This window comes from Doryrhamphus excisus, linkage group LG19 (genome assembly GCF_037039965.1).
Source record: "Doryrhamphus excisus strain RoL-2023G ecotype Guam linkage group LG19, RoL_Dexc_Guam_v1.1, whole genome shotgun sequence".
Lineage (NCBI taxonomy): Eukaryota > Metazoa > Chordata > Actinopteri > Syngnathiformes > Syngnathidae > Doryrhamphus > Doryrhamphus excisus.
The window spans coordinates 10,619,648-10,647,040 of NC_136375.1; the positions used below are offsets into that span (position 1 = coordinate 10,619,648).

A 27,393-nucleotide genomic window follows, 5' to 3' on the forward strand; every position below is an offset into this window, starting at 1 on the left:
TAAAATGAAAAAAATTTTTTTAGACTCTTTACACAATTTAAGAATAAATAAAAATAACCCCTTTGATTTTTAGCATAGTGGGAAAAGTTAGGACACCCCTGTTTTAAAAAAATACATTAAAATAAATAAACAGCAGCATCACTTGATGTCAATTCAGCAATTTCCAATTAAAACTAAGGTAGAAAAGTAAAATAATATTACTGTACATTAAAATTATACATTAAAAACAGAAACATTTAATTAATTAATAAATTTTCTACTGCCTATCCTCACGAGGGTCGTGGGAGATGCTGGAGCCTCTCCCAGCTGTCTACCTAGCATGTTTTTGGAATGTGGGAGGAAACCGGAGTGACCGGAGAAAACCCACGCATGCACGGGGAGAACATGCAAACTCCATACAATGATGGCCGAGGGTGGAATTGAACTCGTGTCTCCTAGCTGTGAGGCCTGCATGTTAACCACTTGTCTGCCATGCAGCCCAATAAATTAAATGATGAACTTGAAGGACTGTGTTTGTAGAATTGACCTATTTTTCCATTTTGAATTTTTAGCTAAGAGTGATCTTGTGAGGGGAAATTAGGGAATTTTGAATTATTCATGATATTAAATGAGGAATTCAACGTAAAGATGTGAGCCATTCACTTTACAGAGCCTGCCTGAACTGAGATTCAGTGTATGCCTGGTAAGGCTGGAGTCAATAAGATGGAGTGCAGCGCTCCTTTAGGGAGCCAGCCTGCCTGAAGATGGATTCATGGGGGTAAATGATTACAGTGGCTGCCCCTCGGTCCTCAAACGCTGACTTAGATGGCTTCTAGCAGGAGTCCCCCCCCAAGTATCTTTAGCTCCATCTTACCTGTGGTCTTGGCGAGAGGCTTGAGGCTGCGGGAGACAAAACAAAGGCTTGTCTAGTCCTGTTTTGGTGGAACAATAACAATACAGTGTCTCACACGGATGCACACTGCTGTGCACCGTGATATGCAAATAGCAACGTAGCATCTGCCGCGTACAATTTATAACAAAAAAAGCCTGGCAGGTCTGCTGCGGAATGCTATTTTAAGTCAAGGAACGACAAGTTAGATTAGGATTTTTTAATGTGAGCAGTACATCTTTATTATTTGCTATCATCTACGGCGACATTTTACAATCCTGCCGTTAAGTTTTAGCATTTTTTCGGACAGATGGACGACACGTGCAAGGCCGCCTCTAACCTCCAGGCAAAGACAGAGAGTCGGATTGGGTGGGGGGTAAACTTACGACTACATGCAGGGAAGGAGTTGTTAATCTGCTCCATGACATCGGCCAGGTCAGAGCTGCTGTTGTGAGGGTCCAGCAGCTCATCTGAACACACGTGCATACACAGCAAGGTTTGATTGCCAGTTACGCTGCCATAAAGAACAGGTCAGCGAGTTTTTCACCTGAGTTCTCTGCAAGTGGCTCTCCATCCTGCACGGCGGGAGAAGAAGAAACTCCATTTAACCTCAAGTCCCCCTCCGGCTGAGAGAGAGAAAAAAAATCAAGACATAAGATGAAATAAATCTAAAAAAAAAAAAAAAAAACTACTTAGCTTCAGTTTTTTATGCAACATGGTCGGTGATGACAAGCAACTTATAGCCAGTGACATTTAGAACACAATCCCAGATTCCCTTTACAGCTCAGCTGCAAGAAATCAATGGCGCTATCCTCCCTCTCATCCCTTTCCCCTCGTCGTCTTCTTCATCTCCCGCCTCCCGCGGCGCTAACATGTTGAAAAGCTCAAAGCAGGAGGCTCAAACAACTGGAGGCTCACAAACAGCACGGTCAAGGCTGGGATGAAACCAAGAGGAACAGGAAACTCAAAAGAAACTCATATGCTCTGACTCCACCATCACCTGAGGTACACCTGCACATCAAATGGAAGAGCTGGAGCAAATATAAATAAATATATATTTATTTTTGGCATATTTTGTCATGAAAGCAAAGGCAGTAAATTATTATTTATATATATTATACAATTATTTGTAAGATTAATAACAGTCATTTATTAAATTACACATTAATATACATATTACTATTATTTTATTTGTATTTAATTATAATAGTGAATTTTTATTGAGTGAAATTACAGTAGTATATCATTTTTTATTTTTTTCACATTGACACAAAGTATACATAGTATATATCCTATGCCCCATATGGACCACCAAATTGATTTATTATTTGTTTTAATATTTGTACAAGGGCGGCACGGTGGTCGAGTGGTTAGCGCGCAGACCTCACAGCTAGGAGACCGGGGTTCAATTCCACCCTCGGCCATCTCTGTGTGGAGTTTGCATGTTCTCCCCGTGCATGCGTGGGTTTTCTCCGAGTACTCCGGTTTCCTCCCACATTCCAAAAACATGCTAGGTTAATTGGCGACTCCAAATTGTCCATAGGTATGAATGTGAGTGTGAATGGTTGTTTGTCTATATGTGCCCTGTGATTGGCTGTACCCCGCCTCTCGCCCAAAGACGGCTGGGATAGGCTCCAGCAAAAAAACGTTAGAAAATGAATGAATGAATATTTGTACATATATTAATTTTCTTTTTATATTCATTTTTAAAATATAGTAATACATTCATTATTTACGATTTAAATAGTCATCATAAATCGTTCAAAATTTTTGACATTATTTTGTACTTATTAAATTAAAGTAATTATTAAATAAATAATAATTAAATAATTATTAAGAGGAGAGCTGATATTATATTTTGTTAAAAAATATATGTATTTTTTAGATCAACAAAACAATTAATATTTTGTGTTAAATGTATTTGTTGTGAATTTTGACGGAAAAGTTTAATTTTTTAAATGTATTAATTAATTTATATTAACATTAATGAATATGAATAATATATTGTGTTGTTTTATAAAGAAAAAAAAGCTTATGGCGTTAGTTTATAATCCTTTTAATGAACACCACGACTGTAATATTGCTCACCTGGTGCAGGAGCTGCCTGAGGCGATGCAGTTGAGACTCCAACTGTTTGTTGTGGTCCTCCAGGATGTGCATGCGGGCCTCCAGGCGGCCCTTGTGTTGCCGCAGCAGCTTGGCCTCGGCCAGGAGGTCGGCCTCGTCGGGGTGAGCCCCCCCGGGTGGACTCTCCAACTCCCAAGGGCGTCCGGCTGGGGCCCCTCGCTGCTGCTCCTTCAGCTGCTCATACTCCCTCTGTAGAGTCCTGGGAAAGGAGGATGATTGGTCACGAGGTTAAGAATAAGAACTTGGAATGACTTCATTTTACACTACTTGTGGTTAACTAATGCTTACAGAAAATTATATATAAATTGTACTTAAAAATCATCTATGGGAACCAGATTTGGCCGCCGAAGACCAGGTCGCCTATGCACCCGCCCTTGACCGCCACCCAACACGCATTGCACCGGACCCTTATGCTTGCCCCCGTAGGTGGTGGCCATCCGGGAGGGGCTCAGAGTAGAGCCGCTTCTCCTTCACATCGAGAGAAGTCAGTTGAGGTGGCTCGGGCATCTAGTCCGGATGCCTCCCGGACGCCTCCCTGGTGAGGCATGCCCAGCCGGGAAGGCCCCGGGGCAGACCTAGGACACGCTGGAGGGACTATGTCTCACAGCTGGCCTGGGAATGCCTTGGTGTCCTCCCGGTGGAGCTGGAGGAGGTGGCCGGGGACCGGGAAGTCTGGGCTTCCCTTCTAAGACTGCTGCCCCCGCGACCCGGACCCGGATAAGCGGAGGAAAATGGATGGATGGATGGAATCATCTATGGGTAACTTCTCTTTTGACTAGGGGTGTCACGAGACATTGGGTTATGCATTGGAGGGAAATTTTACTACATGCAGTGTACTATGTGTACTACTACACATACAGTACATACATACATACCTTTGCTCCTCCTCCAGGCGAGCGATGACCCGCTCCAGTTCACCGCGCTCCTCCCTCTCCACGGCCTGCAGGATCTGGGCAGGACTCTGAGGCTGACTGGTGGGGGACCCCTCCCCTCCCAGCGCCTGACAGTACTGAAGGATCAGTGTGTGCTCGTCATCCCTGAGGAAACGACAAAAATCCTCTTGGTTAGGCGAGTCTCACTAGAAATCGTAATTTCCTAAGAAATTGAGTCTGAATGCAGTTGACTTGAGAATACTTATTTATTTTGTACAGTCGAATGTGCAAGGCTCACATCGACATGGAAAGAACTCCTTTGGATCACAGCGGTAGCTTGTAAAGACACACGCCACGCACACACAAACAGTAGCTGTCACCTGCAGCTATTTTCTCTTCCCCGCCATCTCTTATCGTTCCATCTGCTCCCTCCACCTCAAACTAAATCCTCCCTCATTCCAGTTATCACATTGACAGGTAGATTGTATATCCAGGGATTGTGGATCTTAAAGCCAAAGCAGGGCTGAAATAACTCCATATAACATCTTCAATATACTGTATATCTTATCCATCATACATTACTTGCTGGATTATGTGCTTGAATGGCCACCACTCACTTTTGGAGTGTACGTATGCTTTATTGTAAATTCATTAGAAAGATAAGAATCTTGAGCCTTGGCAGAAGCACAATGCAGGATCCTCAGCCATGTACTGGATGTCAAGGAGAATTCTGCTTATGAATGGGACAATTACATTTCCTAGATTTCATTCAAATTCATTCATTCATTCACAGCTGGGAGACCCGAGTTCAATTCCACCCTCGGCCATCTCTGTTCTCCCCGTGCAGGTACTCTGGTTTCCTCCCACGTTCCAAAAACATGCTAGGTTAATTGGCGACTCCATAGCTATGAATACGAGTGTAAATGGTTGTTTGTCTATATGTGCCCTGTGATTGGCTGGCGACTACTCTTGGGAGTACCCCGCCTCTCGCCCGAAGACAACTGGGATAGGCTCCAACACCCCCGTGACCCTCGTGAGGATAAGCAGTAGAAAATGAATAAATTAATTAGTTAAATTAATTAAATTAGTTCTCCTCCTATTTTTTGTGGAAGTGGTAACTTTTTGGCTTCTTATTTTGTCTTTCCCCACCCTCGGCCATCTCTGTGTAGAGTTTGCATGTTCTTCCCGTGCAGGCGTGGGTTTTCTCCGGGTACTCCAGTTTCCTCCCACATTCCAAAAACATGCTAGGTTAATTGGCGACTCCAAATTGTCCATAGGTATGAATGTGAGTGTGAATGGTTGTTTGTCTATATGTGCCCTGTGATTGGCTGGCGACTACTCCAGGGTGTACCCCGCCTCTCGCCTGAAGACAGCTGGGATAGGCTCCAGCATACCCATGACAGATTAACTCATTCAATACAAAAGATGTTTATGTTTTTATAAACCCGAAAGCCTGATCCCAACAATGTGTTTATACATCTTTTCCAGGCTTTTGAGTGAGAGAGCGTGGAGGAGTGTGGCGTGCATAGTTCTGTCCCAAAATGTTATATTTGTCAATAAATTGTTATTTTGATGTAAAAGAACCCATTTGTGTTGTTTATGTTGGTATAGTTGTACAAAAACAAAAAAAAAAACTTTTCTTCCATTTTTAGTTGGGAACTGATATTTTCCTGAAACTTTTCTATCTTCTACTGATGTTTACTAAAGAACGGAAAAAGATAGAAACAAACAGTTCTTCCTGCTGAAAGACCGGAGTCGAATCTTTCTTTTGGTAGGTTCTGTGTTTGTGGAGCCAGTTTGTGTGCCTCGCAATATCGGGCAAAATGGTCTAACTGATGGGGTTGTCTTTTAAAAAACGGGATTAGATTGAGTTAAAAATTTCACCTTACAAAAACGCCAATATTTAGATGACTTTTACACCTGTATAACAATTACAAATGTTACTTGAAAACAGCTTTCTTATTTTTGATTCCCAATTAATAATGTCACTTTTTTACCTTTGACAGTTTTAAAATGTTATGCTAGTAGTTCACAGTACCTGATGATTGAGTGACACTTTGACCCAGTTTTGAAATGGGAGGTCAAGCAAACGGTAACTTATTTGTCTCCAAACCCAGTGAGAGGTTGTTGGGGCATTATTAAACAATTTGACTGGTAGAGCTACATTTTTTGTGATTTTTATTAGGAATCGTTTCCATATAATTGTGTCCTTGACATGCCCTCATTTTTCAAACACTTTAGGCTTGAAGTTGATTTACACCAAGAGTGGAATGGAGCGGAAAGATAATGTCTCTTTGCTGAAATAAGCGGTTTTAGCACCATCCCAATGACTGATATGCATTAGTAGGCTCTTAGAAGAAGTGCAGTGACTGCAGCCGGCACACTTACTGTATCAGGTTTGTCTTCTTTTAGTTTTGATGTTAAGAAGGCCTATGGATGTCTTTTCGCTTACGTTACCCACGATGCTTCGTGCACAATGACTCATTCTCAGTGTGGGCGAGCAGAGGACACGGCTGCTTCCACCCCCCCCCCCTTCCCCTTCAAGAACAACAGTCTCTATAATATCCCAAAGCGAGAGGCTGAGTGAGCAACAACAAGAATTGGGGTATAAAAAAACACATGAAGATAAGAGCATGTCGTGTTTTTCAGTTGTTGAAGGTTACTAAGGCTATCATTTTAAAACAATATCCTTGCTATGAAATAACTCTATATTTAGAGCCATTAATGAGCAGGAAGTGGGCCCCTCGAGTCCTTCTCAACACTGAGGAGGAGAAATATAATAATAATAGAACTTAATAGTCCTTTTTTCTGAAATACAGCAGAACATGGGAATTTAAGTACAATTCATTCCATGAGGTTGTTCAACCTTCCATTCTGAATAATCTTCCCTCATAACAACCCTTTTCATTGATAGTCACAGCTAAAAAAGTGACAAAAAAACCCAACAACAAATAGCCGCCCAAAAACTAAATAAACAAAAAAAACAAAAAAATAAGGCTGTCAAATGAATACAAATTATAATCAAATAAATCACAGTTAATCATGATTAATTAATTATGATAAATTAATTAATCATGATTAATCACCCTTTGAAATTATTAAAATTTTAAACACTTATATTCTAGGACTACGTTAAAAAGCCATAGCATTTCAGTATGTGGAATCAAACTATGGAATGGATTGAGTAAGACCCTCAAACAATGCACAACGATGAGCCAATTCAAGAAACAACACAAGCAGTTTTATGTTATTGACGGTTACTATGGTACCCATTATGTCATTGTAGGGTCATATCACCTCGTACTTTGGTATGCGACAAAAAAAAGAAAGAAATAATAATACAAAACTACACAAAAAATTAATTAAATTATATCAGAAAGACAGGAAGTGAACAAATGTAACAGTTACTGATTGTAAAAGTACCAGATGGAGGGGTAGGATTTATTCAGCTTTGCTTCTTCCTACTTCTTTTGGTCATGTGGAACTGTGAACTGATTATGTGATGTACTCAATTGTAATCTGATGCATGTTCAAATGAAATTAAACCATTACCATTACCATATAGTACATTGCATACAAGAAAAAACAGGACGTATTTATACATTTTTTATACACATGTGCGCAAACGCCTGCACACACACAGTTCAGATGTGAAAATTGTAATTAGTTAAAAGCGTTATATTGTTAAATAAATTGTAAAACAACCATTCTTTGTATTGTTTCTGTTATGGCATAGTTGTGAGATCAATATTTTGGCTAAATATATACAGCTAAAAGTGAAATTTATGTTTCAAATGTAGCTGTTTTTCTCCCTTTTTGTTGAGAAACTTGTATGTTCGATTGCTGCTTCCTGTCTTTTTTTTGAGAGTCTAATCTTTCTTCTGTGTGCGTACCATGTCTATTTAGCCGTAGAACAATATTCTGTGTGCCTTGAAAAATGAGTAAAAATCATCAAAAAGGCTGGGATTGAATTAATTAATCATGATTAATCAGCATTTGTGATTATTTGTGAAATATGCCAGTTTTTACTGCAATGATTGTAGCAAAAGGACAGGATAATATATATTTGGGGGTGCATGAACAGCTCCAAATCACCCGTGATAAACGAAATCGCTGTGTACGAGAAATTAAAAACAATTAAGAGGAAAACAGAAGTAGGGTGTTGTAGCCCTCGGTGACTTGGATGTCGTCCTAATTAAAGATTCTCTTTTAACGAGAGTGAAAACGGCTGCCAGCACGTCCAGGTGAGAACTCCAGGATGAACTCCACATTGAGGACAACTTTTCTCGTTCTATCAAAAACTGGAGTGTTCACATGCGAGGAGAGAGAGACGCAGACAAAGAGGATTTAGCACGGAACGCGAGGAGGCGGCGACAATAAGCACTTCAAACAAGTTTGGAACAAAGGAGGAAGGAGTTGTGTCTTGGCTGCATAGCTGCACAAACAATCCAAAAAAAAGAAGCTTTGCTGATGCAGAGTCAGCGGTTGTTTGAGTACTATGCTATATCTGAAAAAACGGAACGCCGCACACGGGAGAGCACAAATTCTCAGAAAGGCAAACTTTTTAAATGAACATCACTCGGTAATAAAATAAAAGGAGCAAAGTGTGAGGCGAAGACCCATAAAAGCCTTTGAAACGACCCCCCATAAAAGCACAGATGAGAGCCAAGTTAAATTAGAGAAGAAGCCCTAATATAGCTTTGATTAAGTCACTAATTAGCCCCACTTCCAAGCTGCAATACATTCTAAACCAAAACGTCCCGTTCAGTTCTCCGTCACACTGTGGCTTGCAGGATGTTAACTTAAAGTGACAGTCGTGTCAAAAGAAATGAGAATTAGCATCTAATTGCGGGCCAGTGGGTGTTTTTGTGCAGCCTTCACAAACCCGTCATCGTTTTCCTCACCTCGTTACGGCACATTTGTGGGCGGCAGCTGTGTCTTAAAGAAGACAAAAAGATCGAGTGGGAGTGGGGCTAATGTGTTTGTGCCACAGAAAAATACATCCAGCAATATGTTTGGGTTGTTTTGGGTATTGATCGCTGGAGGAAGCCTTCAAATAAATCTTTGGGGATGTAAAAGTTCAGATCAAAGCATCGAGGTCAAGTGAAGACAAGCGCACTTGGCCCCAGCAGGGGACGCATACAATATGGGGGATGATGATGATGCTCTTCATTCTGTCCTCTCAAAGGGCTTGACTGAGTTATTGCGCGCCGTGCAACGCTTGGCTATAATTAGCATTATGTATTCATTCTTGAGGCATGAGTCAATTCCTTTTTTTTAATAAAAATAACAGAAAAATTTAATAAAAAAATGACTGGAAAATCCAGCAATAATATTCATGTTAAAAAATAACAATTAAAAACACACAAAAAATAAAAATGCCCCAAAATTAAAACAAATAGTTTTTAAAAAAATGACTGGAAAGTATAGCAATAATTTACAAAATTAAAAAAAAAAAACAAAGCTAAAAAAAATTAAATAAAAATGCCCCCCAAAATAAAAAACTAAATAAAAATTAAATAAAAATATAGAAAACATAAATATAGATAACATAAAATAAAAATGCCAACAAATACTAACTTGGGTTCCACCTAAAATGTGTAGCAATGTATCTGTATTAATCCATAACTACCTACATATAATAAATACAATACTACAATCCTCACTAGGGTCGTGGGTATGCTGGAGCCTATCCCAGCTGTCTTCAGGCGACACATATAAACAACCATTCACACTCACATTCATACCTATGGACAATTTGGAGTCGCCAATTAGCCTAGCATGTTTTTGGAATGTGGGAGGAAACCGGGTACTGCACATAAAAATGATCCTCAATAATAAATAATGATAATAATATAACATAATAATATACATATACATAATGATAATAATGATTTGTTACAGCATGTATGCAATTCAAAATGTATAATGATGATGATGTGAAGTGGTGCTATACAAATACAACTGAAATGAATATTAGAAACATCTTCTTTGACACAAATCTATGGCCAGGGAGTGTCTGCTCGCTTGTGATCTCATGGGTGGGGGGGGGCTTCATCCCCCAGAGTTAATTCCTTCGGTTGGGTAAAAGAAGTAATAGACACTAGAGGATGGCTGCTACACACAAAATGAGAGAGTTCAGCACTTTTCACCACAGTTTTACGTCTTTCTCATTCCGTCTGATCAAGATAAAGCGTGGTTATCTGAGAGGCTGAAAGCAATCACTCGCTTGGCACTCCAATCTATCCCCGCCATTGCAAAAAGTCTCCAACAATTCTTGGAGAAAGTCTTATTAGGCTGGGAGTTTTCCAGGTATAGGAAAAGTCACCTGACTCTTTCTTTGCTCTGATACCGAGCCTTGGATTACTCTGCCAACCTGACTTCCGTTTATACTCATTCATAGATGAATACGCAGTAAAGTGGGTGCATGTGACATCATTGAAAATTCAGCAAAACAAAAAAAGGCTTACATGCTTCCCGTTGCCGAGCTGCTGTCCGTGGGCAGTGACCCGTTGGACCTCTCCATCTGAGCCAACCTGAGAGACAAACATCATCATTCAACCTGCCCGCCAATGTCACACATTCGGCATCTCAAACATAACCTATTCCGGGGGGGGGGGCATCTGTGACAACGCATTCCCATTTGAAATTCATGATCAATGAGTTAATAAGTCGACTACTATTGTAGTTAAAGCATAGAAAACCTGTATGTTTTTAACATTAGAGCCCTGTAGGCATGAAAACAACACCCCTATAGTCACCTTTACACTCCTTGAATGTATTTCTTCTAAACTTAAAGGGGACCTATTATGCCTTTTCCACTTTTCTTGACCTAGAAATGTAGTTACAATGTTGTATGCTCGTGTTAAACGATGCCAAAGTTGCAGATATTAAGGTTTGCGTATTGAAAGAACTCCCTAAAAGACGTTTGGGATGGCTCTGAATGCTCACTGTGATGTCACAGTGACCCTCCTTAAATGTACGTGCCCAGGTACAAGCTGTACAAGCTGAGTGTGACCAAAGTGGAGTGGGTGTGCCCGGAGGCGTTCCATGGGTGAAATAAGAAAAAAAAATAATTAATTAGGTGCAGATTCTTAAAGATCTGGAAAGCTTTTTGTGCGTATGTCGTATTTTGCTCCAAAATCGGAGTCCACAACTGAATACAATGAACATAACAGGCCTCCTTTAAGAAGCCACAAACTTACCACTTCCACACAAAATGGGAGGAGAACCTTTATCTGACATGCTATGGCTGACTGCATCATTACTGCCGCCTAGTGACCGGAATACTTCTACTGTTGTACTAATGATGTTTTGACTAACAATAGACCATACTCTACCACAAAACAGCCACATTTTTTATGTATTCATTTCTGTAAAAAAAAAAAAAAACGTGATGAGCGAGGGAGCGATAATCGAAGTGCAATATTGTGAGGGATGATTGAACACACAAATAAATCCAAAGATCTCTTCCAGTTGGACCCTTTTGTGTGTTCCTTTTCAATCTGAAACTACTATATTATGAATCATTTTGAGCTCTGAGGGTCTGTTGTAGTTTTGTGTTCAAAAAAACCCCAAAAACGTGGAAGAAGCATGTGGCTTCAGGGGAAAAGCTAATGAGGCAAAGCTTGTAATTACTGAAACTCAGTCGCAGCATCAGACACACACTGTTCCCGATGATGAATAAACTTTGGCAGAAAATTAGCAGAACAAGAGCATTTTCGGGGTAAAATAGCAAAATAATTTCATTTGTGTGTGTTTTTTGCCATGTAACGAACAGAACGGATGAGGAGCAAGGGGTAATTTGTCCCCATGTGAAATCTGTGTCTTAAAATTAATCCCCAGTATGGAAGAATCACGTACTGGTGATGTTTGGCATGATTAAGAGCAGCTCACACTGTGTCGTTGGATGTTGGTTTGATGCACCACACAGCGGGATGATTGCAAGTTTGTGGCCAAAAAAAAAACAGCCTGTCACGTCCTCATCCTAAAGTCACTCTAATGGACTGGAAATTGTTGTCATTAGCATTTTTCTTTGAAAAGGAGTGGTACAAAATGAGGCTAATTATGTTATTGTACCATAGCATCACCCCCCCCCCCCCCACCCCCACTGTATTTATGATGGAAAAATGGAGTGGATCCCTTTGGTGCGTTTGTTTGAACAGCTCTCTGGTAATGATCAAAATGATGATGTTTGTGTCAGTGGAGCATGTTTGCCTCGCTCGTTTGACAGGCTTTGCTTTTTTTTCTGTTCTGAAATTACAGCATCAGCCTTCTTTTTCAAAAATTAGACAGCTTTTTTTTTTAAAGGAATTTCTTCATTTTATTTCTACAACGTGCTGTGGGCCGCCAAGCAGCACTTTGGATACTCCTATGCTAAGCAATCTGAACAAAACATTCCCATTTTAGCATTGTTTCATAAGTGACCAAGAAAATTTGAATAATATGTCTCAGTAATAATGATTGACTTCCATTTTTAATAGCTAAGGGACAAAATAATAATGTAATTAGTGGTAAAAAAAAAACATAAAAAGTCAAATTGATTCATTTGGATTATTAATTTTATGTTAATAATTTTAGTTGTATTAATTTTATGATGCCAACGTTTATGGTTTACAGTGATTCCCAGTTTTATGTTATTCTCTTTTAACATAATTTTTTTTTCATTTTTTTCATTTACAAAATGAAAAAAAAGGTTTTCATTTACAGCGACTCAAACGCCCCCCGGGAGGCCACACAAATTGGAATTTCAGAACATATAAGTTCCAAAAGGTCACATGATCCAAAATATTTACTGCCTTGAGGTTATGATTACACTTGCATGACAGTTAAATGTGTTAAAATGTCACATGCCTGTATGGACACTTAATAAAGCTTTTATGATGGTGACAGTTTGACTCTGGAATCCTATTTCAATAACTTCCTATGAGAACATATGAAAACATACGTATGCTATTGTTCCTGGGTGATTTAAAGGCAAAATGTTACATTGAAAGATGGACTTTTAAAGCAAAAAAAAAAACGCATGTATCATTCAAATGTTGCTCATGCAGGTGTATCACTTTCAAGCCACTAAGCCAGCCAAAGTGGTGGAAAAGACCTTTATATGCTTGGCGATATGTCAAATAAACAGATAAAAGGATGGCGGCGGTACCTGCTGGCGTACTGCTCTATCCGGGAATGGGTGTCATCATGGGAGAAGTGAGGTGACTGGGACAGCCTGGAGACGAATGGCGTAATGGAGATGAATGAGATTGAGCGTGTGACCGAGACCTTATTAACACAAAACATGCACACACACACACACACACACATATATATATATATATACGCCATCCGCTGAACCCTTCATAACATCCACTGATGATCCTACAAAGAGGAATGAGGGAACGGGATGATCTATGAGGACGGCTTTCAGCATCAAGGGAGTGAGCGGACATGTTTGTGTGCAATCAGTGTGGATGCATCAGGCAGGCAGGCAGGCAACATGCAGTTGGTGTGAGGACGTAAGGAGAACAGGAAGTGTGTTTGTTAAAAAAAAAAAAAAAAAAAGGCATTCCGGTCAGTAGGCGAGGTGTTGTCGTTGGTAGATACTCACTCATACTGCTCCGGACACATGCTGATGAGGGTGACGGGACTGTAAAAGAGTCGGAAGGAAAGGGAAGGAGGGTGGAGGGGTGCCACAAAACATTTCTGGGTCAAATCCACTCAGTGGGTCAGGAGGAATAAGACATAGTAGATGATAGAGGAGGAGGGAAGGAGGAAGGATGGACAACATATCGATATGTGGAGCAAAGGGGAGAAACCTTCAAAGCCACACGGATGTGACCTTTGGTTTTTACGTGTAAAGACTTATTGGCGAGCGCACGGATCCGACCTTTATGGACAGCTCACATCCCACAGCAGGAGTACAGACAGCCCAAATGATGACCACCTCAAACCTCCATTTCCACCTTTTTTTTTTTCCCCTCTCCACGATGCCCTTGCCTGCCTGTCAGGCCGCTAGCCCCGCAGGAGTCATTTCCCAGAGCATCAAGAAGGAGGGGGGGGTGAGACAGTCAGTCATTCATCTGCAAGGTGACTGTGCAAGTGGATGACTGAGAAAATCCTTCGCAGGTGAATCACGAGTACTATACACACCTGATTATTAAAGGTATGCTAGAAAGCTAAAATACCAAGCAGAGATTAAATAGGAAGGAATAATGAGTATAAAAAAATCTCAGAATAAATGAGCTGCCAGTGGGGGGGTCGGGTGGGGCTGACGCACCCACCTGGGATGTCAGCTCAGCATCATGCCAGCTTAGTTAAAGGGCTCTCTGTGTGTGTGTTTTCTTTCTCTTTTTTTTTTCTTCCTTCTTTTACACTTCATAGGCTCGGAGATGTTAATCAGACTTGGCATTGCGTCTACATTAAGAAGATCTACGATGCAGCTGCAACCAGCCAACACATAATTAAACAAAAACACTCTCCATTCACTAGCCCACAGGTGTCAGATGTGTGTGTTTTTATTTTATCGGATTAAAAAGACTATATCAGGTTTATGGTCACATGTTACTGGGTCACAATGTTCTAGGACTAAGGACTAAGTTTGTAGTCATTTATTAAAGTGTCCTATTACGCAAAACCCACCTTTTTAATGGTGTTCTAACACAAATAAGCCTTCCTAGAGCAGGGGAGTCCAAACTTTAATGCTTACTGAACAATAAAAGGAAGCGAGGGCCACTTTTATATTGTTTAAACCAACTAGATGTGTAATTATCGGCCTGATATCAGCTGATATCGGTATCTTTTTTTTTTCTCGATTATGAAAACCGATATTTAAAAAATGCTGTATACAACATATATCGGTATCAGCTAATATTGGTAGCGGAAATTGAGAGTTGGACAATAAAAATCGGTTTTCGGCAAAAAAGTCAATATCGGACATCCCTAAGAAAATTTAAAGAGTGAAAGAAATAAACAGCTTGGATCTCACTTGTGTTATCGGTGACAAGCATAATATTCGTATGAACTAACTTTTTCACCTTGTGTTAATTTTGCAATTTTTGCTGTTTTTTTTTGGTACATTTTTCATATACATATATACATATTTTTACTTTATTATAAATGAGCTACATTTGCAACTTTATTCTTCTTTTTCTTTGTTTCTATAACTATTATAAAAGTACATTTTTGGTCTTTGTGCCGCAAGATCTCACAATATTAAAACGGGACTATAATAACTAAATGATTTTATTCATCACACAACAACTGAATATAAGTCCATAATATATCTGGCATCAGTATATTGCCAAAAGGGTTCACTCAACACCTTGGCATGTTTCTTTCACAGAACAACGGCATGAATGGAATGAGCCCTTTTGGCAGTCTCTTTGTCTTGGTGGGTGTAGGCGGTGTGGGTAGCATCCACACAGTGCAGAGGAGTGTAACGTTATTAATGAAGTGAATTAATTATTTTTTCTCATTTTTAACTGTATTTTTAGAATGTTCCGAAGACAATCCCCCGGGCCACACTTTGGACACCCCTGCCCTGGGGCCTCCAATGCGTACCAAACGTGAGACTTGTTTGCTCCACGTTTGAAAGAAGAGGTGCTCAAATGGTCGGTTTTGTTTGCCTAAGCAGGCTTCGCTACATATCTTAAAATGCAGTTTGGAGCTCTGCCAGCTACGGACTGGGGATCTGTAAGCAAACAGGTTATTAAAAGGTCAGCTAAAGCACTTTAGCTCACATACTGTAGCTAAACTACTGTTGCTAACGGCGATACCCTCCTGTCGTAGCTCCTCATGTTGTTGTACGTGATATATAGCATCTATTATGTTGGACAAGTGTAGAGTGATAAAGTGGATAATAGCGCTTCTTGGAGACACACACACACACACACTCTGTGGACAAAAACACAATACAGCCAGTAAGCAGCACCAGAATGGCTTGTGGATGAGAAGTGACACTTACGTTTCCATGTTGTCTCCCTCCAGGACAGTTTGGACAGGTAAGTAGCCCAATCGAGGGTGCTTGGCGAAGTACTTCTTGGAGCGAAATTTGTTCTTCAGCACTTTGGTAAAATCCCGCATGTCCTCGCCTGATGTCGTCTAATGGAAGGAAAAACACAGAAAAGGGTTTGAGTCTTTCGTTGGAATGGCGAGGAGTCTGTTTTTCTTACTTTGTGGGTCCATTAGAGTATTGATCGGAACTGCACTTGAGGTCAGTGTTCAGCCAGCAGATAAGCTGCTGTACCGCCACTGTAAAGCGAGTATTTGGCGCTCATTCATCTCAACACACGACCTCTGTTGTGATGCTGATGGGCGGCGACTGGATTCTCGCCCACATGGAGCTCTGCTCTCAGGCCCGATTGTTATTACATCAAGTGAAACCACCTTTTGTCTTTGTATTATGAGTTCTTTACATGGGCTTCCTAAAGTATGTGTTAAATCATTGACATTTTTGATGGAATTTAGCATCTTTTTAGCATCTTTGCCTCTCGGGGGACTCTAAATGGTATGACCCATGCACCAAATAATGTGGTATTGTATCCTCACCGGTGTGCAGTACTCCACCATGGGGTAGTTGAGCTTGTGGCCCTTGGCGGTACGCCCAGAGAAGAAGCAGCTCTGACACACGTCGTAGTTAAAATGCTTCAGACTGCGATATCTGAAGACAAAAAAGGAGAGAAAAAGAGGCAGAGTGAAAAAAGACGCACATTACTAAACACCACTGGATACACAAGCAGCCTACAGCTCTGGTGTGTCACAGTTGGTGTGCTGCCTGCCGTGCACGCTAATGTCTTGGCTTTTAAGGGTCACATTTGGTGGAAATAAAAATAAAAATGCTAACTTGTGTCTAATAGGACTACAAATACTGTTAGACCAGTATGAAACACGCAGTTACAGCGCTTTGTCTACATGTTTCCGAAAGCGCCACAACAAGTAAGGCATTGGACATGCATATTCAGCCCTGCGATGCACCTCCACTTCCATTTTTCAAGTACTATTAGGGACCTAACCAGCATCCATCCATCCATCCTCCATGCCCACACACTTTATTAACACCCTCCTGTTAAGTGTTGAGTGACAGAGTGGCAGACAGTTGCACTGCCACGTTCAAACACCTCTCAATATGACAACAACTGTCAGACCTCCATCCAGGTCAGCTGCAACCACAAAGCCATTTAGTGGCTTCAAGAAAAGGAAAAAAAAAAAAAAAAAAGGTGTCATTCAGACATAATAGCTGGAGTGTTTCATCTCTTTCCTCTGTGCAGCGAGCGGCTGGTTGATGAGGCAAGGAAAGTCGTATATCACCCCAGTGGACCGCTCGCACAACAGCAGTAAGTCAGAGATGCTAGTATGCGCGCCTCGTATTGTAATGAGGAGGCGGCGATGAGGGCGGGGTGTTAATTCCACTTCAGGGCTGCGCGTGTTAACATGCACATCATGAGCGTAGGAACAATACTTTTTTGGTCTATGGAGTCCTAGCTAGTCAATAGGAAGACCAAAACCTGCTTAGAACATATACACTGTAAATGGGGCTGCCCTGCTTTATTTTAAGACATGTAGCAAAGCCTGTCTTCCAACAAACCAATTAATGGCATACCTGATTGTTGATCAATAAAATAGCTCACAGGGCTCCTGCTCTGACATTGAACGAAAATGCCTAAAATGCTGAATGAGCCTAAAATTGGGACTCCATTAAACGGTCTTCCAGCACCTAGGACACCTTCCATGTCGCAGGGTTTGACTCAACAAAAAGCTTACTCTGCATTTTCTTCCTCCTCCTCATCAATCAGTGACACAACTTTGGAGACACGTGCTTCATCAAACGTCTCATTGCATTTTTTTTTTCTGCGCTTTCGATTCCGGCTTCGCTCAGCGTGGCGTTACATTCATTTCCAGCCGCCCAAAATGAAAGCCTGTTGAGATTGTGCAGCCAATCACAACACCGGGAAAATATAATCTGTGTGTATGTGTGTGTCTGCTATGGATTGTTTGCCAACATTCTTTGTGAAGGCTTTGAACCTGGCAGTGTGTGAGCGTGCAGCTCTGGCTGGTATTTAGTCAGTGGTCCAGCCTGTGCTGACATTTAGATAAATGCCCTCCAGAGCCGATATGCCCTTTATGATTAACAGCAAACACCGGTGTGCGCGTGGCTTTGAACACCTCACACACTTGTAAACCCGCTTTCTCAAAATGAGGAATGGAATGCAGAGGCGTGTACCTGAAGCCCACGATCGGACACTCCTTGCAGATGTTACACTTGGCCTGATGTTTGGCCGTCTCAGCCGCAGCTACTCTGTGCAGGACAGGAAGCCACACCATGGACTGGGGCTCCAAACGCATCCAGTCTACAAACTGCCTTGGGTCCAACTCCACCTTGTTGGTGGCCTAAAGACACAAGGAGACAGTTGGTGTGTTGATATTCAAAAGCAGAACCCAGAAATGTCACTCATTATCTTTACCAATTCAGAAAAAATGCACAGAAAACCTGTTCCTTTACCATTATTAGAGCCCTGAAGACATGAACTAACACCCCTATAGTCACTTCGACACGCCTACTCTTCTTCATTTGCAACACTACGGAATCACTACAGGAAAACATGTAAAGGCCATCGCTTTAAACGTAGAAAGCTAACAAGTTAGCCTCCATTGCAATTATTCTAAGCTTAAGAACCGGTTCCAAACAGAATGTGGAAGAAAGACAAAGAAAGAAGCAAAAAAAAAAAGTACCACTTCCACACTGAATGTGAGGAGAACTTTTTTTTTTTTTACTTGTATTAATGTAACATTACTGATGCCCACTGACCAGAATACACATATAATGTCATGTCAGTATTTCCTTAAAACTCATTTCATCCACTTTCTATGCCGCTTATGCTCACTAGGGTTGCGGGTATGCTGGAGCCTATCCCAGCTGTCTTTGTGCAAGAGGCGATATTATTGTTATCATGCATGTTAGCCTACCTGTGCAACCCCTCTAAACACAAAGTCTTTAGTAGAGTGGAAAACTTCTGGAGCATTATGATGGATTGAAATCCAATTTGAGAGGTTGTGATGATGCTGCCCAAGAAATCAAAGGTAACCTTTCCAATGCTGACAAATGGAAAAGGGCAGTACTTTTGGACTGAGAATAGAGAATCCTCAAATAAAGTGTTGTGTGTTTGTGTTAGTTGGCTTAGCAGACATAGTTTGGAAATAAGAACAGAGGAAGAATTTCCATGTTTACAGCCTGAGTCTGAAAGGATGACCTGATAGACAGATGGATGGTTAAATGAAAGCCGGAGACAAAAGTAGAGTCAAGGAGGTCACATTTATAGCAGTGCGCCTCATTCATCATGAGCTCGTTAAAGCAAATGGACTGGATGTCATTGGCGAGACAGACATAAGTGTAGGACATCTGTGTATGTGTGTGTGTGTGTGTGTGTGTGTGGGCGGGGTGCTTTTCAGGCAACTTTCAAACAGCCAACTTAGTTTCATGATGGAATGATTAATGCACGACTGCACCACATCTGCCGTGCCATTTTTTGGGGGAATCGAACCTGACTGGGTGCCATTTATTTTGTAGTGGTGAATTTGCAGCACAGGAAATTGAAACAGGAAATTTATAACACCCACCCCCCACTAATTTAAATGTTCACTTCCCAGACATAAAGTAAGGAGGAATGAAAGAGTAATCCTCGGGGGGGATAAAGCCATCGTTAAATGCCAGGAACATCCAGTGATAAAGCTGTGAAATTGATTCGCTGGTCGCAGTAAAAGCAGCGGAGGACACGCACCAGCTGACTGGAGGCCACAGAGGCGTCGTGGTTGGTCAGTCGAGCTTAAATATTGGAAAGCTGGCCACTAGTGAATATGCTGAATATATCATACAAGTAGATACAAGTGTGTTTCTTGTGAGAGGACGTACGTGTTGGAAGCAGCTCCGCACGCTGGGCTCGATGTTGGAGCCTCCGAAGGCGGCCACCTCTCCCAGCTGTTTGGGGATCTGGATGGCTTCGTGGAGGAGGAGGCCGAGCTGCCGCTGGTCGCACGTGTCTCCCGACGACGCCGCCTGACTGAAAAGGTCTGCGGAGAGCGGTATAAAGACATGTAAGTCATCAGAGAAGAGCGAGACATTGTCTTTTTTTTTTTAATGAATCTTTGATGTATAGCTCGCTGGATATTGGACGCTTCGTCTCACAGTCGCTGCAACATAGATCATTTTCCTGGTGATCTGCCATGTCTGCCTGATATCTTGTTGCTTGGCAGAAAAATTCAAGGCTGTTCAAACCGTTAATGACGAGACCAGTGGTCCCCATTGGACTTATTGTGTAAAACTAAGGTTTGGAGTTTGGTTTTTGGACGCTGTTGTAACCGAATATGCACATTAGCACTCAGTAACATCATCAAACCTTACCTTCACGCATTCTTACACAGTATCAGTAACAGTAGTGTATTTATGGTGCGTTCAAGAACTGGGATGGTTCACCGCTAGGCAAAACACAATGAAAAAACCCGAAACCCGAAAGATATAGAGTGCTATATTTTGCACAAAAAACACTATCATTTATCACAAAAAGGGAATATATTGATTATATCATATTCATTATTTCATCAGTAGGCCTTACATCTAAAGTAAAAGACTCCTCAAAAAACGCTGGAACTATGGTTGTCGTGTGTGTGTGTGTTGCTGTAGATATTTGTGAGCCAATGAGGGTGCAGGAGCAAAGCAGGAAGGACGCAATCAGGCGTGCATGATACCCTTTCTGGGCTAATAGAATGTGCCAAGGGAATGGATAAGCTCAGGGATGGAATTTTATATGCTGTACTGTGAAAGGAAAAAAAAGAGAAGAGAGAAAAGAATAGAAGTGAAAATAATAAATAAGCAATGACAAAAAAAAAAACAGTAAAGATTGACAGATACCGTAGAAGAGGTGTAAAATGACAGTTTCCTCCCTCTGCAGGAAAACCTCATTCATACGCCCTAATCCTCCAAAGGAAATGAGAATGAAATACAGTGCGTAGGAGGTCTCATCCAATTACACCAGCCTTGACATGCTCCTCTCTCACTAACAGACCTGACTATTATGAGAGCAGTGATTTTCAACCGGTGGCTTGTCACCCAAAAGTGGGTCACAGAGACATTTTCAGGGGGTAGTGGTGTAACGGCCGGTGTGCGCTATTTCCTTGCAATGCCACCATGAAGTGTGTGCCATGTTTACGTGCAAATGCTTTGATTCAAACTCCCATTATCAGCGCCCTTAACCACTGCAAAGACCACTGTTTACGTTTACATAATTAAGGCAATGGTGGGTCCTGCAGCCAAACCACAGCAACGAGGACCTATGGAACCGCATGCATACACTTACATTTGTATTTCTCCTCCAGGTGTCCCTTGCAGAGAGACAGCAATCCAATCTTCATGGACATGACGCGGATCTTTCCACTGCGACCGCTTAAAGAGACCAACACCACCACAGACAATATGTGACAATAAAAACAGGCACACATACACAAGGGGTGTATTGTATAAATGTAGGACACTATTTAAATACATGGATAATAGATTGAGATCTGTAAGTGAAAAACAGTTATTACCTTGGTTATCAACAACAGTAATGGTAAATAGTGGTGCGGTGCGCCTTACACATCAAAATATAGACAGTATATTAAGCATGCATGCTTAATACAGTATATATATATATATATATATATATATATATATATACTATATATATATATGCATCCTCAATTTTAGGGTCTCTGCGATCAGCAGATCTTCAGACATGAAACCCATCTTAGCTACCTCCGCAAAGGTCTGAAAGTCAACCACTCACAATCTCTTTTTACTCTGCCAGACTGATAGCTAGCATTCCAGCTAAAGCTAGCCGGAGCAAAGAACCGGGCAGAGGCTCTTATCGCTTATGAGCAGTGAAAAGAGAAAAACGACTCTAACCAAGGGTTTCAGACATTATGTTACATTACCTTCACATTGCATGTAGTCAGCCATGGCATGTCCGACATAATAAAGTGAAAAATACTTCTCCTCCTGTTTGTGTGGAAGTGGTAAGTTTGACTTTTTACTTCCCCACTCTGTTTAAAGCCCAATCTTAAGCTTAGTATAAATAAAATAGATGCTACCTAGTTAGCGCTTGACTATAGGGGTGTTGTTTCATGTTTGCAGAGCTCTAATAATATTAAAAACCCGTATTGAGAAAATCATAGATATGTTTTCTATGCTCTATTTGCTCTTGGCAAATGTTTTGTTTACTAATATTGAATCCTACTTTGTGGAAATTCACTTATTGTGGTCAAATTCGGAACCAATTAACTGCGATAAACGAGGGACAACTCGCCCTTTCAGATTCAATATGTGTTGTTGGTCTTGAATTTTGTGAAATACATATCTAAATAAATGTGATTTATTATGATGCATCTTTTGCCAGCAGGTGGCGCCAAAATACCTTTTCCCCATGCAAGCTTTTCTTCCTGTCACTCATACACACTATTGACAAGAATTATGACATCCGGTGCAATTGCTATTTCACTGATTTTAAACAAAGATGAATGTTGTCGTCTTCTAGAAGGGTCGTCGTATATCCGGGTCAATACGCTAATGTGCAAAGCCAGGCAGGATGCGGGTATCTATCTAGGTCTGGCCCAAAATAGGACTGTGAGAACATACGTGTCATAGACGTTGAGCAGCCAGTTGAGACACATGTCGACACACAGCGGTACGTTGACCAGGTCTTTGTGCTCCTGCTCCAGGCCGTCGTAGATGGAGGTCAAACAGTTGATGATGTCGGGGACGGACAGCAGCTGGTTGTTGTTGTTCAGCTTGTGCTGCCCAAACGTGTTCTGGGCCACGCTCAGGTCCAGCAGATCCACTGCAGGAGGAGGACAGGAAGTGACACCGATGCGATGATGTTAATAATGTTCCAGAAATGGGACGGTCACAAGCAGCATAAAGTGGCACACAATGTTGACAGAAATACTTGCTTAGAGAGCACCAAAACACGGATCAATTATTGATATGATGGAAATAAGTCAACTTTCCATAAATCTAATTTGCTGTCATCTTTTATGCACATTTTTATACAATGTGAGGTTGGAGGGGGGCGTTGCTGAAAAGGGCAAAGTAAGATACTTTTTTTTGGCTTCTCATAAAGGTTTATATTCTCATTTCTAGGTTTTATGATTCACCTCATGCTCATCAACCACGATAAGGCCTGACTTCCTGTCTTAGCGACCTGCTCTATGCTACCAAATGGAATGCGGTAACTATGGGAATCATTTAGAGATAACTTAAGTTCATTAGACGGAGGAGGAAATGGAATTCCGCATTAATTTAAATGATAGAGGAGAATAGTGATGCCGTGCACGGCTTTACAATGTTATAGTTGCTGTACAGCCTGGAGTCAGGAGACAAACGTGATAAACGAGGGATTATTTGTGCAAAACTCCAAAGATCATCGCTGCTACATGAACAACACAGGGCTATGTTCGACAGGTGTTTAATGAATATGAGCAAACTGCTTTTCGGTGTGGCTCATTAGCTGCACAAAATAAATAAATAACGACGGTTACAGGAAGCCGTTATTGTACCTAGCATTTGTCAGCCTCACGACGCTGCACTAATTATTGCATTGCATGCGTGCAGGAGGGGCATCTCGTACTTTGCTGTCTAGTAGCTTTCGGTCCACAAACACATACATGACAGGACACCGACACATTAGCCAGGAAGCCACGCAAGCTTGTTTTGTGTCTCTAACGCCCCCCGCGGCACAGACTTAACCCAATTAGGCATTTCATAGTATGCCCGTCATGCGTGTTTGTGTGCAAAGGCACCATTCACACACAAATTAACGGACATTGGCATATACTGTACGTGTGTGTGTGTGTGTGTGTGTGTGTGACATCACTGCTCCAGTTCAATGGATGCAAATTGGATTTCATCCATTTTGGAATCACTCAGGCTAATGCATCCTTGCTAAAAAACAATAAAATAAGACACTGACAAATAATACAATAGCGCTACCTAAAAGGCTTGAATTATTACAACTCATTAGCTTAAAACCGCACCTGTACTTTTGTTTTATTGAGGCTCACACAGTGTGGGGGGGCACTGTTATAATAATAATAATAGCGCCACTCGGGTAAATGATAGTTGATATATCACATTTGTCACAGTGAGGCTGTGTTCCACGTTTGCACACATCAGATACGTAGGTATAAACAGCCCCGAAAATGTGATAAACACACGCTGGAGTGAATACACAAACACTGAATGGATGCCTGCGACATGATCACTAGTAATAATTCACATATACGACAATGTTGACTTACAGCACAGTGCTTTCTGCAGGCGGCGGATCTTCATGGCGGTGCGGTACGCTGAGAAACGCACATTGTTCAAGTCCGCTATATATGAGGAAGGGAGGAGAAAGAAAAAAAAAAGGTAAACAAAGAGCTGCTAAATTCCCCTTTACACTGCGAAGCTTGTTTCGTTTTTTTTTTTGTGTGTTCAAAATAACTTGAAAAGTTCTCAATTGAAATTTTCAGGAATTGTCAGGAAGAGCTAAGTCAAATTTGGAGGTGATCCGGATCACCGTCTGGATTCAGGAATTGTTTAAAGGATTCTTTAACATTGGGAGAAAGGACCATTTTCAGGATTTGTCAAAACTTCACAAAAATTGGTCAGAATACTTGAAAAAAAAAAATACAGGGCAAGTTAGCAACAGGGGCGGCACGGCGGTTGAGTGGTTAGCGCGCAGACCTCACAGCTAAGAGACCAGGGTTCAATTCCACCCTCGGCCATCTCTGTGTGGAGTTTGCATGTTCTCCCCGTGCATGCGTGGGTTTTCTCCGGGTACTCCGGTTTCCTCCCACATTCCAAAAACATGCTAGGTTAATTGGTGACTCCAAATTGTCCATAGGTATGAATGTGAGTGTGAATGGTTGTTTGCATATATGTGCCCTGTGATTGGCTGGCCACTAGTCCAGGGTGTACCCCGCCTCTCGCCCGAAGACAGCTGGGATAGGCTCCAGCACCCCCCGCGACCCTCGTGAGGAAAAGCGGTAGAAAATGAATAAATGAATGAATGAAGTTTGCAACAGGTTCTACAAAATATCAAAGACTGATCCAGATCATGGAATTATTCCGGACATTATGATCCATATGTGCCCAGCGATTAGCTGACGACCAGTCCAATGTCAGCTGGGGTAGGCTCCAGCATACCTGCAACCCTAGTGAGGATTTGGAATTTTCATCAAAGGAGGAAAAAGAAATGTGGTGTGTGCCAACGGATTAGCTATATCTACAAAAGCTACTCTGTGACACTAATGCTAACACAACATGGCTGAGCCACCATTTTTATAAAATGCTTTTAGACAGTGTAGCATCAAAATGTACTCACACCTCACATTTTCACTCTTATTTACACACCTAGCGACTGGTAGAGCTCAGTCATCTTGGGATGGTCCCAGCATGTTGTTTGTGTCTGGTGGCTAAAAAAACAAAACAGGAGAAGAATTAGAATTCAGTAACACATTGTTAAAAAAAAAAAAAAAAAAGTACGTTAAACATAAGTAGAAGTTTTTCCAGCCATGGACACACAGTGAAAAATGAAAGGGCTGCTGATATTTTGTAAAGCAACATATGTAGATATGCCAAAACGAGTTAATTTCAGCTGGCTTACAAGGCTGTCATTGGGATATGCCTATGTCGTTTTCGACCAAATGTATGTTATTTTTTTCTATTCACCCAAAATAAACACATAGAAAATACATAAACTTAAACATCTCATCCAAACCAACAAAAGGGAAGGTTTTGCCCCCACAAATAAGCTAACAGAGACACACTGCATCGCTCCACTTCCTGCTTGTTTATAACCCTAATACAAATAAAATACAGCGTAATAAATAAAGCAGACTGCAGTGTTCAAGCTGCTTCTATCGCCGCTCATAACGACGGGGGCGCCGTACACAACGGACGGGCAGGATTTCCATCAACACTGAGATTGGAGCGCTTGTGCGTAAATCTGCAGCTCATGAATGTCATAATGAGAACGGGCTGAGGGGAAACTCTTCTCCCGCCCCGTACACTCCGACATTGTCCAGGACAAGAATGGTTTTTGTGCAGGAAAAAAAAGCAGATTTGCTGCAGCGAAGATGGTACGGTTGTAATTAAACTTCAGAAAAAGGGCTGCAAATGTAGAGTTTTTGTAGGAATGTTACACAGAAGAAGAACAATCATGGCCGACCTCATGGAAAATATCAATTCAGCAACTAATGAATACTGGACATGCATACCTTGGCCTAGAAACGCATGGATGCATAGACAACCATAATGTATCCCGCTGGGGCATCGTCCAGATGTTACATCAGAGGCGTCGACTTGAAGACGTTTCGCCTCTCATCCACGCAGACTTCATCAGCTCAAATTCAAACACTAGGTAGGTGGGACACACTCCATTAGAGCTGTCCTATCTAGTCCGACTGGTGTGTGTCCCACCTAGTCTTTGAGCATGAACTAGAGTAGAGCTGTCCTGTCTAGTTGGGCTGGTGTCCTACCTATTCTTTGAGTATGAACTAGGTGAGAGCTGTCCTATCTAGTCCGGCTGGTGTGTGTCCCACCTATTGTTTGAGCATGAACTAAACCAGATGTGTCCTATCTAGTTCGACTGGTGTCTGTCCCACCTATTCTCTGAGCATGAACTAGCTTAGAGCTGTCCTATCTGGTGGGTACGGGGTGTGTCCCACCTATTCTTTGAGTATGAACTAGACCAGAGCTGTCCTATCTAGTCCGACTGGTGTGTGTCCCACCTATTGTTTGAGCATGAAGTAGAGTACAGCTGTCCTATCTAGTCGGGCTGGTGTCCCACCTATTGCTTGAGCATGAACTAAACCAGAGCTGTCCTATCTAGTTCGACTGGTGTCTGTCCCACCTATTCTCTGAGCATGAACTAGCCTAGAGCTGTCCTATCTAGTTGGGCTGGTGTCCCACCTATTGCTTGAGCATGAACTAAACCAGAGCTGTCCTATCTAGTCTGACTGGTGTGTGTCCCACCTATTCTTTGAGCATGAATTAGACTAGCGCTGTCCTATCACGTCAGACTGGTGTCCCACCTATTGTATGAGCACAATCTAGACCAGAGCTGTCCTATCTAGTATGACTGGTGTCCCACCTATTGTATGAGCAGAATCTCGACCAGAGCTGTCCTATCTAGTATGACTGGTGTGTGTCCCACCTAGTCTTTGAGCATGAACTAGACTAGAGCAGTCCTATCTAGTACGACTGGTGTGTGTCCCACCTATTCTTTGAGCATGAACTAGACTAGAGCCGTCCTATCTAGTGGCTCTGGGGTGTGTCCCACCTATTATTTGAGCATTATAGACCAGAGCTGTTCTATCTAGTTTGACTGGTTTTTGTACCATCACAGTATTCTTTGAGGATGAAAAAAACTTGAGCTGTCCTATCTAGTCTGACTGGTGTGTAGTCTAGTCCTTAAGCATGAACTGATGAAGCCTGCTAGGATGAGAGGCGAAATGTCTTCTGAG

The 27,393-nt window shown here is 41.6% G+C and overlaps 1 protein-coding gene across 5 annotated transcripts in view; it reads right to left on the bottom strand.

The window, feature by feature from the left end:
- utrn (utrophin) overlaps positions 1 to 27,393 on the bottom strand; it is a 117,286-nt gene that overhangs the window by 2,311 nt on the left and 87,582 nt on the right. For 3 of the 5 annotated variants that reach the window (XM_058055990.2, XM_058055996.2, XM_058055995.2), the window contains 16 exons: positions 25,280 to 25,341; positions 24,181 to 24,255; positions 22,520 to 22,721; positions 21,204 to 21,289; positions 19,763 to 19,920; positions 18,077 to 18,243; positions 16,405 to 16,516; positions 15,821 to 15,957; positions 13,466 to 13,504; positions 13,022 to 13,087; positions 10,338 to 10,403; positions 3,871 to 4,032; positions 2,957 to 3,194; positions 1,416 to 1,494; positions 1,255 to 1,338; positions 854 to 879 (listed from right to left, as the gene is read on the bottom strand). In XM_058055990.2, coding sequence (XP_057911973.2) covers positions 854 to 879; positions 1,255 to 1,338; positions 1,416 to 1,494; positions 2,957 to 3,194; positions 3,871 to 4,032; positions 10,338 to 10,403; positions 13,022 to 13,087; positions 13,466 to 13,504; positions 15,821 to 15,957; positions 16,405 to 16,516; positions 18,077 to 18,243; positions 19,763 to 19,920; positions 21,204 to 21,289; positions 22,520 to 22,721; positions 24,181 to 24,255; positions 25,280 to 25,341 — 1,759 coding nt within the window. The remainder of the gene's footprint in view (positions 1 to 853; positions 880 to 1,254; positions 1,339 to 1,415; positions 1,495 to 2,956; positions 3,195 to 3,870; positions 4,033 to 10,337; positions 10,404 to 13,021; positions 13,088 to 13,465; positions 13,505 to 15,820; positions 15,958 to 16,404; positions 16,517 to 18,076; positions 18,244 to 19,762; positions 19,921 to 21,203; positions 21,290 to 22,519; positions 22,722 to 24,180; positions 24,256 to 25,279; positions 25,342 to 27,393) is intronic. The other 2 variants (XM_078799149.1, XM_078799148.1) reach the window with 2 other exon arrangements.